This window comes from Eschrichtius robustus, chromosome 21 (genome assembly GCF_028021215.1).
Source record: "Eschrichtius robustus isolate mEscRob2 chromosome 21, mEscRob2.pri, whole genome shotgun sequence".
Classification (NCBI taxonomy): domain Eukaryota; kingdom Metazoa; phylum Chordata; class Mammalia; order Artiodactyla; family Eschrichtiidae; genus Eschrichtius; species Eschrichtius robustus.
In genome coordinates, this window is record NC_090844.1 from 31993073 (window position 1) to 32007192 (window position 14120).

General features: G+C 41.9%; 2 protein-coding genes across 2 annotated transcripts in view; one reads left to right on the forward strand and one right to left on the reverse strand.

The window, feature by feature from the left end:
* Positions 1-7137, reverse strand: part of ADAM9 (ADAM metallopeptidase domain 9) — a 104984-nt gene extending 97847 nt beyond the window's left edge. Inside the window, exon 1 of the mRNA XM_068532078.1 lies at positions 6825-7137. Within this exon, the coding sequence (XP_068388179.1) occupies positions 6825-6921 (97 nt within the window). The 5' untranslated portion in view covers positions 6922-7137. The remainder of the gene's footprint in view (positions 1-6824) is intronic.
* Positions 7138-7403: 266 nt separating this feature from the next.
* TM2D2 (TM2 domain containing 2) lies at positions 7404-14015 on the forward strand. The gene is made up of 4 exons (XM_068532173.1): positions 7404-7726; positions 8556-8643; positions 10336-10451; positions 11441-14015. Exons 1-4 carry the CDS (start codon positions 7500-7502, stop codon positions 11652-11654), a joined length of 645 nt encoding a protein of 214 aa, XP_068388274.1. The 5' UTR covers positions 7404-7499; the 3' UTR covers positions 11655-14015.
* Positions 14016-14120: the final 105 nt, after the last annotated feature.

Below are 14120 nucleotides of genomic sequence, written 5' to 3' on the forward strand. Positions count from 1 at the left end.
GTAACTAAACTGAAATCTTTTCATCACAACTCAGAAGCAAACATCACAGAGAAAAAGAAATGCCTCAGAAAAGACAACTACAAATGAGCAGGCACATATTTAAAGAGCTCTCATTTTGAAACATGTTAAGTGACTTTATAAGGTCACATAGCTAGTTTCAGGCCAAGACTGAAGCTATGGCTCTTTTACCAAGATTGTTAGAGAAGAATGAAAGTCCAATAAAGGAATATAAGACACATTCTATCCTTTCTTCCATTTTAATGCACAATTCTTGTTTTGAACAAAATATAAAAACTAATCATTTATTTTTTAAAGGCTTTCAAAATTATACCACCCCAAAATAACTTCTATTTACATATAAGAGCTGTTATTCTGATACTGACTTCTTGGTTTTAAAATCCAAGGATCCACTTTCTGAACGCCATAGGAGTTCCAAAACATCATAAGAAATGCACATATTTTGCTTATGTCATTGAAAAACAATATACACTGGTTGTATGAAACGCCTTCTTCCTGTATTTTTTTCAACATTCCTTCATCCCTAGTCCTGGCTTATTTTTATTCTTTTTCCCGTTCATACCTTGCATAGATTTTCCCCAAATTCCTTTTATTTTTTGTTTTTAATTCCAAATAGTAGCACTTTCTCATGGGAATCTAAAGATCAAGTTTCCCACGTCACTATAAAGGACGTGCATCAACATTATTTGTACTATAAAGCTTCAGCCTCAGCACTATTGACATTTGAGGCCAGAAAATTCTTTGCTGTGGGTGTTTTTCTGTGCAATGTAGGATAGTTAGGATCATCCCTGACCTCTACCCACCACTGGCCAGAGGCACCACCAGTGTGACAACTAAAAATATCTTCCAGATGCCTTCTGGGGGCAAAATCACCCCCCCTGAAAACCACTGGTATAGAGTTCACAATGAAAACTAAAATCTTAATACAATCAGCTCCATGGAAAATACAAACTATTTTATCAGAACTTGACAGAATTTGATGCACACCGTCAAAAGTCACATTACTAGAAAACATGAGCCAGAGATAAAAATAAGAGTTGAGGGCTTCCCTGGTGGTGCAGTGGTTAAGAATCCGCCTGCCCATGCAGGAGACGGGTTCCAGCCCTCGTCCGGGAAGATCCCACACGCCACGGAGCAGCTAAGCCCGTGCGCCACAACTTCTGAACCTGAGCTCTAGGGCCTGAGAGCCACAACTACCAAGCCCACGCACCACAACTACTGAAGCCCGCGTGCGTAGAGCCTGTGCTCCGCAACAAGAGAAGCCACCGCAGTGAGAATGCCGCGCACAGCAATGAAGAGTAGCTCCCGCTCGCCGCAACTAGAGAAAGCCCGCGCACAGCAACGAAGACCCAACACAGCCAAAAATAAATAAATAAAATAATAAATAAATGTATTAAAAAATAAGTAAGAGTTGAAACATGAAACTTAAAGTGTCTTAAACTTAGTAAAAGAAAGAAAAAGGTGTTAGTTGCCCTTCTTTCTTCCTTTAACTCCTTAGATATTTTTACGTACTGTGTTTTGGAGGAAGTCTAAATACATGTTTTGTAATAGCATCTGAGAAACTGAGTCCCCCTAAAAATGAGTCCCCTTACTGAGTTTATGATTAATCTCTCTATTCAAAACTTTATCCCCTTTCTTGCCCCGTCTGACCTCAATCCTGAGCTAACTGAACACTAATCAACCAGAGTCAGATGACAAAGATTGCCGTTGTTGATAACATCATTATGTGCCTAAAACTGCTGTTGTAGATACTACTATCATTCACGTACAAACTCAGGTTGCTTCTCCAGGGCAAGATGCCCTCATAGGCCCCCAGCCATGGACCACCTGGCCAGAGAATGCAAACCAGAGGCATTCTGACTCCCAAAACCAGGATTAAGAAATGTCAGAAGATGATGATTAATCCCAGCATCTTTGTTCTTCCCCTTTTTTTTTTTTTTTTGAAATTGTTCTTTTTTTTTTTTTTTTAAATTTTATTTTATTTATTTATATTTATTTATGGCTGTGTTTGGTCTTCGTTTCTGTGCGAGGGCTTTCTCCAGTTGTGGCAAGTGGGGGCCACTCTTCATCGCAGTGCGCGGGCCTCTCACTATCGCGGCCTCTCTTGTTGCGGAGCACAGGCTCCAGACGCGCAGGCTCAGTAATTGTGGCTCACGGGCCCAGCTGCTCCGTGGCATGTGGGATCTTCCGGGACCAGGGCTCGAACCCATGTCCCCCGCATTGGCAGGCGGACTCTCAACCACTGCGCCACCAGGGAAGCCCCTGTTCTTCCCCTTTAAAAAAAAAAAAAAAAACACACACACACACTTCACTCAAAAAGCCAAGCTGGAGTGGATCTGAGACTTGTCTTCCACTCCCTTGCTTGGCGCCCTGCAACATACCCTTACTTTGCTGCAAACACCCGCTGTCAGAGTTTGGCTTTCTGTGCCCTGGACACAGAAGCCCTTCCTCAGTTACAAATGTAGACGGATATCAGTTAAAAGAATTCTACCTAATTGCAAAGGAAACAAATGTAAACCCTCAGCCAAGGGCTTTTCTCCTTTCCTTCCCGCCTACTGTGTAAACAAAGAGCCACCCTTAAGTACTTTCACTATAGAAAATAAACCTGGGTTTCACATACAAGATGAAGAAGATAATTCTGTTGTCTGAGTTATTTCTTGAAGAGAAATTGCAATTAGATCCATAAATTGCTGTTATTTTGAGCCATATATTTCCATTCCATTCACAAGGTCAGTGCCAAGTAAACATATATTATATATTAATAGCTATCTTCAAACATAATTATAATTTCCACTGTTATGTCCTACATTCTGACATTTTTTCCATTACAATTTTTTTTTTACATTTAAAAAGAAACAGGGCTTTTGCTACTGTTTGTTTGTAAGTGGCCCTCTGGGAAAAACGCTCACCATTTATAAGATTTAATGCCCTAAAGAATTTTAATTCCTCTACCAAGGAATTTAAGTTTCTTGAAACAAAGGACGGTACCTTACTCATCCCCTATTTCCTGCACTGGTACAGTAGATATTCAACAAATGTATTGAGTAAATGACCTCTTTTGATCTTTACAGCTATACATACATAGATCTCATAATTGCAAATTATCATGTACAACCTAAAATAAGCTTTATTTTTTATGATTAGCATCTTTCGTATCAATTTTCCACAAATCCTCACGGCCCACACATTTGTCATGTTAATGCAATGCCACATTTCACTGTATTACTCTGCCATTGACTGCTTACCCTCCCCTCTGAAGCAGCCAATGTGTCAATAGATGGGGAACAGGCTCTCCCAGGCTCTACTTGTATGAGAGTTCTTAGGGGCTACTAAAGGAATGGGTAGGGGGCACCTTCCAAAAATGAGTTAAGCCATAAAAAAATCTCATTAAAAGGAAAATGTGTCAAAGGGAAAGAAGCATTTCCCATGTATGGGAATGGGTTTTGTCCTACAGTATGACAAATGTTTGGCGGTGACATCATTTTTACTTATTATAAGCTGAAATACTCTAATTCTTACGTTAAAATCAACATAAACCGATACGAAAACAACTGCATATTTAAAAACTGACCAAAGTATTTATAAGTGAACTTCTCAGGTTCCCTAACTCATTCTTAAAGGGCGTGATTCAAGCAGTACCCGACACATGATCACTTTGGGGAAAACGATTTGACTGAAATAACACTTTCACAAAATGAAAAATAAACTACAAATAATATATGAACAAGACTATACAATTCAAAGTGCAATTCAACTTTAATTCGGTCCATGTTGGCCCCATTCAAAGGCAGGGTGGTTGGGAGGTTAGTTACTGAGATACCTAGAGGACCAGATTTACTTATGCGGCAGTCCCATAGTTCTGACACAAAGGTGGCATAACTCCAAGACTCTGCTATATACTAGGCATCAAAGAAAAAAAAGAAATATCATGAGGCTATCTATGTCATATATTTGAGCTTGTGGCTATTCCAAGAAAATGCTTCCAGTTACTTAAAGCTTGCATCTTTGGGGGGATTCTACCATAAAATAGGATTAAAAATATATATATATATATATACACACACACACACACACACACACACATATAAAGTCAACTTTGGTAAGGTAAAAATTATTTATTTATTTATTTAAATTTGGCCTCGCCACTCAGCTTACAGGATCTTAGTTCCCCCACCAGGGATCGAACCTGCACCCCCCGGCAGTGAAAGCATGGAGTCCTAACCACTAGACCGCCAAGGAATTCCCGGTAAGGTAAAATTTAAAGTGTGTTTGGAAAACTGTCTTGGAACCCAGCAACTTGTTCTGTGCATATTTTAATTATAAATGTTTTAGTTTTTTACATAAAAGTCTGAAACTCAAATTATCTTTTTATTTATATAGGAGACTACATTCTCCTATTCAGAACAAACATACCAAATTCAAATAATTCACAGGCACCTAAAAACAAAATTAGTACAGACCTAAGTTCTTACCATGTAGTTCATCTTATAGTGATTCACCATGAGTAAGCCTTAAATCTCATTTCTTCTAGAATTCTAGTCTTGAAAAAAAAAAATTCTAGGTCTGCACATCATGATCACTATCTTAAAAGAAATCAGATGAGGTTTCATACCTGCCTGATTCCCTTTGTTATTGTTCACAGTGATACAAAGGTACCTTTGTCATCCCCAGTTTAAAAAAATATATAGTTTACTGTGTCAGCTTTTGAGAATTTACACTGCATTTCCTCATCGACACAATGTTATAAATGGTAAAAAAAAAAAAAAAAAAATCCTACAAAACCTATTTAACTCCTAATGTAACTGGATGTGTAGGTGGTACTTACTGAGTAAGCAAATTCCTCTTTCATTAGCAAAAAAGGTTTCAGTGCTGCTTTAAACATCCTGTATTGCAAAAATTCGGTCAGCTGATTTTGGAAGAACATTCCCGTAGGGAAACATGAGTTGACTCATTGCACACTAGTACAAAAACCTCTTAACTGCTCTCTCCCAGCCTCCAGTCCCTCCCTCCTATATTCTGTCCTCCACTGTGTAGCCAGTTATATTAATCGCAAATCTAGTTATGTCACATCCCTACTTAAAAACCATCCTGCCCAAAGAACTTCCTCCAGGGTAAAGTCCAAACCCCACAGCACATCACAAGAAGACTCTCCCCAGCTGGTACCAACCTACCTTGGTTTTTTCCGTGCCTCCCTTTCATGTAGACTGCCTGGTGACATTCTCATAATTCCCTAACTAGTCGTGTCCTCATACCTCTCCATACTCTTGCAAAAACCCTTCTGCTTAGAAAGAATTCCTACTCCTTTCCTTGAACATTCACCTATATAGATCAGTTCAAATATCACTTTCTCGATAAAACCTTCCCCTATATCCCTCAGATAGACTCAGCACATTTGGTCACCTCCTGCCCCTCCACAAGCATTAAGCTTGGTGTTTATAGGCGTTTGATAAACGCTGACTAAATTTTGAAAGCATACACATGCTTCAGTGAGGGACTGGCCATAAACTGTTAAAGCTGCTGTTAGAAAACATAAGGATATTCCATCCATCTATATGCGGGTATGCAATAAACAGACAGAATCATGGATTACTAAAACTCCAGATGTTTAACCTACTTCCCCTTAAATGTTGGTAAATGTTAACCATATAGAATACTACAGCAAAAAAAGTCTCAACCATAAAAGATTGGGTAGCTTCCCATTCAATAAAGTTTCAGCATTTAGAGTTTCAAAATTCCTGCAATGGGGCAAATTTACCTAATTGAAAAAGAATAAACCAAACATAAGAAAAAATTTAAATTTAGTCCTGCCCTGAAATCTTCACCTTTGAACAACTCTCAAGATAAAGATTTAGTAGAAACCCCCATTCTCCATCATACTGTATGGCTGATAAAGAAAACACAACCGTGCAAACAATAATTTAACACGAGCCAAAATAAAGAAAGAAGGTGTTTCCAGAAAGAAGCTAGTGTGTTGGCGATTTGTTTCCACTATGTTCGGGCATCTCCAATACAAATACGTTATATATTCAAGGTTAGTTTCACAAGTCAAAAACGATTTCACATAAATGATCTAATTCTCACTATAATCCTGTGAGTTAAGCAGAGCAGGGATTATTTGTCCGTATTTCAGATATTACCAACCCAATAAAAAAGAAGATAAAAGACCGTTTGGCTATAGAAATGTAGCACTTCGTTTCCAAAAAAGTATTCTTACTACAACAACAAAATGGCCCAAGAAAAAAATAAGAACCCCCCCCCATTCCATCGCTAAATTTAGCTCTGTGTACCTAGTGGTGACTCCGCTAATAAAATGAACATCAAAATTTCAAATCATGATAACCTGGAGCAAAAGTTCCATCTCCCGGTCTGCTTCCCAGTGACACTGACTGTACAAGCAAGAGCAAGCTCCATTTCTCAAAGCACTTCTCAAAACCTCCGCTCGCACCCAGCCTCCAAGGCTCTCAGCCGAGTCCCCGAGGTCAGGGTCGCACCCAGAGTCGCCCCGAGAGGGTCTGGGGGCCCCAGCCTTGCGCGAGATGGGGGTGGGGCGCGCCGCAAAAGGCTCTGCCCAGCATGAGACCGAGGACGAGGAACCAGACCCGAGAACAGTGCCGAGAAGAATTTGGGGCGCCAGACCCCGAGCCTCGGGTCCGAGCACTGTCCACACACAGCTGAGCGGCTCCGCCTCCGACTCCGGGTTCAGTCCCCAGGCCAGGCCCCTCCACTCCCAGGCACCACGGGGTAACTCCGAGCATCCCAGCCCTAGGAAACCCGAATCCCAAAGGGTCCTGGGGGCGGACACCCACCTGACCGAGCCCCACCGAGGGCTGGGCTCACCAAGCCGAACAAGAGCAGCCACAGGAAGCAGAGGGTCCCAGAGGGCGAGCCCGCGCCCGATCCCATCTCGGCCGAGTCCGCAGGTTCCCCTCAACACTCGGTCGCCCCTGCCTCCGCCCGCTCCACCATTTCCCAGCCCTGCCGGGGCCCCAGAGCTGGCAGCGATGCGCGCGCTCGGCACTGACGCAAGTCGGCTCTGGTCCGAGCTCGCTCCCGACGCGGCGCTGGCTACACTGACGTAGAGAGCGATCCGTCCCCGGCGGGAGAATGGACTTTCTTTCGGGCCCCTAAGACCCTCACTAGTCTGCTCCGCCCATCACTATCCGCCCCGCCTCCTCCCTCCAAGGCCCGCCTACTTCGGGGGTCGAGGGAGCCCATTGGAGGAAGCAATCGAGGCAAAAGAAGGCGGAGCGTGAGACCCAGAAGCGGAATTGACAGGCACAAGGGAAGCGCAGCCCCGCCTCCTGCGCAGCCTCTTCTTATTAGCTGTCGGGGTGGGGCGGAGCGTCGAGCTGCTCTCCCATTGGCTGTTTGGCGGCGAGGAGCGGGGCTACGCGGAGAGGCCTGACCAGGCAGGGCTTGGGTCGGCGGTGCCGGCCGGGGTTTGAGGTTGAGCCTGGGTCTCCGCCACTGGGCCCGGGAAGATGGTGCTGGGTGGTTGCACGGTGAGTTACCTACTTCTCTGCGGCCAGGCGGCTTTGCTGATGGGGAACCTCCTGCTGCTGCATTGTGTCTCTCGGAGCCACTCGCACAACACTACCGCCGAGCCCGAGCCCACATCCGCTGGCGCCGCCCACCCGGAGGGCTCCACCGGCTCCGCGAGCTGGGAATATGGCGACCCCCACTCTCCAGTCATCCTTTGCTCCTACCTGTAAGCTACGCAGTCGTCGAGGCGGGTGGAGATGGAGATGGGGCCTGGGACATATGGGTGTTATGCAGGGGAGAGGGAGGGAGGGAGGCAGGCTGCTTTTTTCCCCCAGACCCCTCCACCTGAGGACCTGATAGTCAACACGCGGGAAGTAAATATCGTGACAGGTTTCTCACTTGTCTCACTCATGCAGGGGAAAACCCTGTGTGTCGGTGGCAGATCCTTTGGGATCCCCAACGAGGAGAACTAGGGAGGAGTGCCATCATATAGCCTCCGGAAGAAGTGTACGGGTTGTGCCTTCTCTGTCCTGCTCCCTTTAACCTAAGGAGAAACCATCGTAGGTGCTGCTACTGAGTGGGGCACAATTGGAGTAAATTATTTGTACCTACAAGGCACTTCCTTACAAAAAAAAAAAAAAGAATATCCTTACTGTTGCAGAGCCAAGTCAAAATTTTTAACATCTCTTTTAAGTCAAATAAGAAAAGGCGTTTGGGAAATGCAAAGAGGGCTGGGAATCCTTCGGCTTCAATTTTGCCCTCATACCTTGTGGCTGTTTGCCTAGGAAGAGATGAAGCCATGGCAGAGGTAGAATCCGTGTAGAAATAGGACCAGAAACACGCCCCTGGCACAACCAAAGGGTCATTTGGATGGCTGTTTGACCGGCGGTGCTTCAGCCTAACTGACAGCACTTCTTGTCTTTGGGAAGAGTCAGAATGAAATTAACCCCCAGAAAACTTAAATTTCTCTTGCCTGTTTTGATTATATACATGTAAACAGCCATTTGCAAAACCTTAATGATGATGACAATGATGCTTTTACTGGTGATTTACAGACCCGATGAATTTATAGAATGTGAAGACCCAGTGGATCATGTTGGAAATGCAACGGCATCCCAGGAACTCGGTTATGGTTGTCTCAAGGTGGGTTTTTGTTTTGTTTTGTGAGCAAACTCTTCCATAGAGAAATAGTACTGGCTAAATGCTGTTACAGAAAAGTATAAGGGGCATGAAGTTACCTTTTTGTAAAATTCATTGGAATGACTGCTACTGGAAATTTACAGCATGGCTAGGGTCAGTGGCTGAACAAGACATTTAGTTTCCTCAGGAAGAAGCAGTCTCTTGTGCCAAAACTACCCAGGTGCAAAGACCAACCTGTCTTTGGTTCCTTTGGCCATTGAGATTGACAGATTTGGAACTCAAATATCACCCCTGACAGTCCTTCAAGGTATGTACTTTCCCCGAAAGAGCAAAAGAAAGGTTTAGGCAGTTTCTAAAACTGATGATGGATTGAGCAGTATCTTTGTTACACATGCATTTGGGGCAAAGATCCTCTTGCCAGTGACCTTTCTTTTCGCCACACAAGCAGTTTCCACTGTGTCCTTAGGAAATAGGTAGGGTCTATCAGTATATGTCTTTGTAGGAGGTTATAGCATTTAGGAGAAGCCTTTGATAACAGTGGCCTCTTGGAATGGAAAGAAGCCATTCAGTTCCATTAATAATATCCCTAAAGCTGGATGCATGCTTCCTAGTCAGTCTCCCCAAAACCAGTGAAGTTCACATACTTCCTCCCCACTGTGGACTCACCATTATGTTATATCACGCTACATAATGCAAGTCAAGACAGAGTCAGCTATAAGAGAATTATGGAAAATATTCTTTGTGCTAAATCAGACACAGAGGAATAAACCTGAAAGTAATAAGGCCAAAAAGGCCACTCTTACTGCAGTCATGTGTAAAGAAATATTTTCAATACAATGAGATTTTGTTCTATGGGTAATTATTGATAAAAGTTTGAGTGAGTATTGTATAGAGATCACTTACTTTTACCCCTTTTCATTAAACACTGTGTTGATCCTGTCAAGGTGCTTGGACTGTCACTTCCCCCAGAAGTCCTGGAGGACTGTCAGCATTCAGGCACCCGTGTCCTGGGGGAGGACCCACCCCTTCCCTTTGAGGAATGTTCCAGCAAAAGCAGTAGTGAAGCACTTAATAAGGTGCCAGTGGAGAATGTACAGCTGTGCTTTCTGTGCAAGCATTCAGTTACACAAAGGGTCAGAGGTCCTGTTCTGAAATTTTTTGCTGGAATTAAAACTTATACTATAGATGTATTACAGACATCTGAAAATCACAGTTTCGTGACCGAGGTGAAGTCCTGAGTCAGTTGCTATTCTGAGTTCTTTCCTAATGATGTTCATTTATAATATGTATAAAACAGACCTCAACTACACATTGACTTTTTAAATACCCTTCCCCAAATGTTCAGTAACGTGCTCTTTTTTTCCCGTAAATACAGGATAAAGCATTGTGTCTATTCTAAATGGCATTTAATGAAACTGATTATAAACTTTTTTATTATATTATTAAAGAAGGCAGTCATAAGGAAAGAAAAAAAAAGAGGAGTTTATTTAAAACAATGTACATTTAGGATGGACTAATGTAAAATCACTTGAAGCATGTCACTGCATTCATTCCTTGCTCTTTAGCATAGCTTTACCTCACCTTTGTTAGAATAATTATTGTCCTGAGTCAGCTTTTACTAATATAAAGATATATTTTGTGTTACTTGCTCTGGTGAGTTTGGTTGGTTGTTTTGTTTTGGTCGTTCTTGCCCAGTTCGGTGGTCAGGCCTACAGTGACGTGGAACACACCTCCGTACAGTGCCACGCCCTGGACGGAATCGAATGTGCCAGTCCTAGGACCTTCCTACGAGAGAATAAACCTTGTATAAAGTAAGTGTGACTCTGAATGGAGTCGTTGTTACTTGGATGGAGGTGGAGCTGTTTTGTGATTTCTTGATGTGACTTTTTCTTTTACCGTAAGTGTTAAAGGGGCAACATGATCACTACTGTGCATCCTCTATGGACACCAGCAATGTAGTTATAACAGAGGGGACACTGGACAGGAGACCAGAGGCTGTACATTCTAAACGTCTCTTTCACCAACCAGCTAAGGACCTTTGGCCACCCAGAGTCTCTATCCTCTCATCTGAAAAATGAAGGAGTTGGACCAGATGATGTAGCTCCAGAAGTCCTAGGATAGGCATAAATCCTTTGAAAACAGCCTTAGAATTTCAGGAATAAAGATTTTATTACAAAAAGTATGGGCCATTCTCCCTGAAAATCAGGTATTACCTTAAAGAATTAGGGTTATTTCTGTAAACTCCGCTTGAAGGCACAGAATTTACTATACCATTTGCTAATGGAGAGTCTGTGACTGTGTTAAGTGATGCTGTTAGAGCATCTGCAATTGCCTGTCATCACAGTACACAAGACAGAAGACCTTACAAAGAAGTCCCGTTTTTAGGTGCCACAAAACAGCAGAAAAGGAATATGGAGATCAGTATTCATTTAAGGGAAGGTAACACCTCTTTAGAGAACTACATTCAGCACTGCAGCCTCCCTCAGGAAAGGAGCCTGTGTAGGAGGGATGGGGGCCCAGACTCCACGCCTACCAGGATACCTGTCGTGCAAATGTGCTTGATAGTTTCTTGTCCAGTCCAGCTCTGTATTGGTTCCTATAGGTCCTCCATACCTTAGCAAGTACTCTTTTGAGACTCTAGACAAACTAGAGATTTTCCTTTTTGGGGGCGGGGTGGGGGGCAGTTAACAGGTCACAGAGGGACTGCCCCACCATCTTTTCACTTATGTGAAATTCACTAATCGTTAAGTGTTTTCATTTTCACGTGGTAAACATCTTCCTCTTAATTCCCTTTGTGTAGGTATACCGGACACTACTTCATAACCACTTTGCTCTACTCCTTCTTCCTGGGATGTTTTGGAGTAGATCGTTTCTGTCTGGGACACACTGGCACAGCAGTGGGGAAGCTCTTGACACTTGGAGGACTTGGGATTTGGTGGTTTGTTGACCTTATTTTGCTTATTACTGGAGGGCTGATGCCAAGTGACGGCAGCAATTGGTGCACTGTTTACTAAAAAGAGCTGCTACCGTGGCCCAGAGAGGTAAGTCTCCTGAATTCATCTCTACAGGCTCAGAACTCTTCCTTATTATCAGACCTGACCATTGCCTTCCTCTTTGGAGGGAATGGCTTTGGTTGGGAAGGATTCTTTGGACTGTGGATTTTCAACCCAAACTTTACCTTGCAGACTAGAAATGACAAGCAAACAGTATTGTGGGTATCAAGTTTGCACCTTTCCTCATATACAAAAAATATAAAGGATAGTGATTAACTTATAAGCTGCAGAAGGGTCTCCATACTCTTTATTTCTGTGCGTTGCTGTATAATCAATCCTTTGGAGCAAGTGGACCCAACAGGATAAGCAAAGTGAATATTTTTAGCCTTGTGCCTTTTGTGACCCTGAGTCCTCATGCGGTGGAGATCGGAAGCTGAACCAATGAAAATCTTCAGAGGTAGAAATGGCGATGGATTTTAATACACACTGAAATTCTGACTTTCTGAATTTAAATTGCAGAATAGATGTTGCCAACCTGGAATGCTCGTTTGGGTGTTTTCAGTATGTAGAGTGAAACTCAAAATTATATTTGTTGTGCTTAAAGCTAAGCATTTGAACTGAGCCTGATAATAAACCCTATTGTTTCATCATTATTATGCCTGAGAGGGAATATATCCAGTACAGTAATTTCCTCATTCCAGTTATGTTTTGGATAGCTGAACATGGCTGAGTTCAGCTATCCTCTTGGCAGACTTTTCCTATCAAAAAAGTAGTATTTACCAGTTTAGAGAGCCCATGTTGTAGACTAGTAAAAAAAAAAAAAAAAAAAGATTTCATACAAGTAACTGTAAATCTGTTCTTCATGATTAGGTAAGATAATATGAGGGGCCTCAGGCCCCTGGAAAGAAAAGCAGACTCTTCCTTAAAGGATATTACTACTGAGTGCTGGGTAGAGTTAGGATGTGATCTGGGGGGCAAAGAGAAACTGAACACATTCTGTCAAAATAAGCATGGTACCAATATCTGTCAGTGTGGGCTATAGCAATCAGTCATAGGGAAAGAGATAGCCAAGGTTTCGAGTTCCCAAATCACTGGGGATAAAAGAAAATGTTCTGAATTATAAGTGGTTTTTAAAACTTAGTTCCCATCCCTTGCAATCTGAGTTGAAAAGGATATAAGGCAAAAATATAAAGTAAAAATGGGGTTTGTAAGGTAAATCAAACTAAGAGCCTGCTATTTGGGCAACTTATAAATTCTAGAAACAAGGTAGAACTGCTCAAAGTTAAGTCTCATAATAATTGACATAAAGACCAAGAATCCCAGTTAAAATAACTCTGAATATGCTCTGTCATTATGAAGTTTTCCTAAGAGTTTCAGCTTTATTATCTCTGATTAATATGACCACTGTTCTTACAGTATTAAATGGTGGCAATTATGTAAAAATTAAAACAGATTATTCTATTTTTCCTGAAAGTTATGTACCACGTTGACCTTAATCTTCTTTATAACAGTAATAATTGACAGATTCTTATTTATAATCTCTATACTCTAAGGCAGTATATTTTAAATTGTGGGTCATGAAGAAACTGGACCTTCTCCCCAGAAAAATGCACAGAAACATAAAATTTTGCATAGAACTTAAGAGGGTTCAAGGATGCCCCCTTTTAAAAAGAAAAGGAAAAAAAAAAAACTTCTAAGAAAAATCTGGAAAACAAACTAAAATTGAAATCTTACCCCAAATAAGATACTACTTTAAAACCACAAATCCTGCTTCATCTCACCAAAAAAAAAAAAAAAAAATCTCCTTAAGGATATTCACAAACCCCATCAAAAGCTATTTTCCTTTAAAAATAAAAAATAAACTGTGGCAGCTTTCAGACTCAAAATCATTAATCATTAGTGTTTCCAGGAGGAAGAGCTTGGGTAAAGAGGTAAAAGTCTGTACGTTATTAAATTTTGTATTTTATAGAAGAAGCCCTTCTCACAGAAAAGGTGATGGGGATCGAAGTTGTTTCCACTGCTAGGTGACAGCCTGAGAATCTTTACATTCCTCTGTGACAATCCGCATTTGTCAGTTTCAGTGCGGCTTCTAGGTGATGCCCATCCTCTGTATTCACAAACCCTGGCCAAATGTGATACAACCTGAAAAACTATTTGAATAAAGGAATATTTTGAAAAGTGTGATTTCCTTTACACTCTGGATTCAGTTTGTTTCTTAATATTTGGTAGATAGATCTATTTGTGTATGTTTGTGTTATATCCAGTTTGTGACTGTAGAGAAGTTTTTAAATACTGAAGTGTCCTTCTTGTCAAGGTTAAACTAGAAACTGCCTGTTTTCAGTTGTTTCCTGTCTTTAAATAAAATGTTATCAGCTCCCCAGACTTCCTGGCACCATGTCCTTCTTCCACTTGCCTTAGGAATGCTTCTTAGCAGCAGTTACAACACCCCCAACCTAATGGTTCCGGAGTGTGTGTATGTGTGTTTTA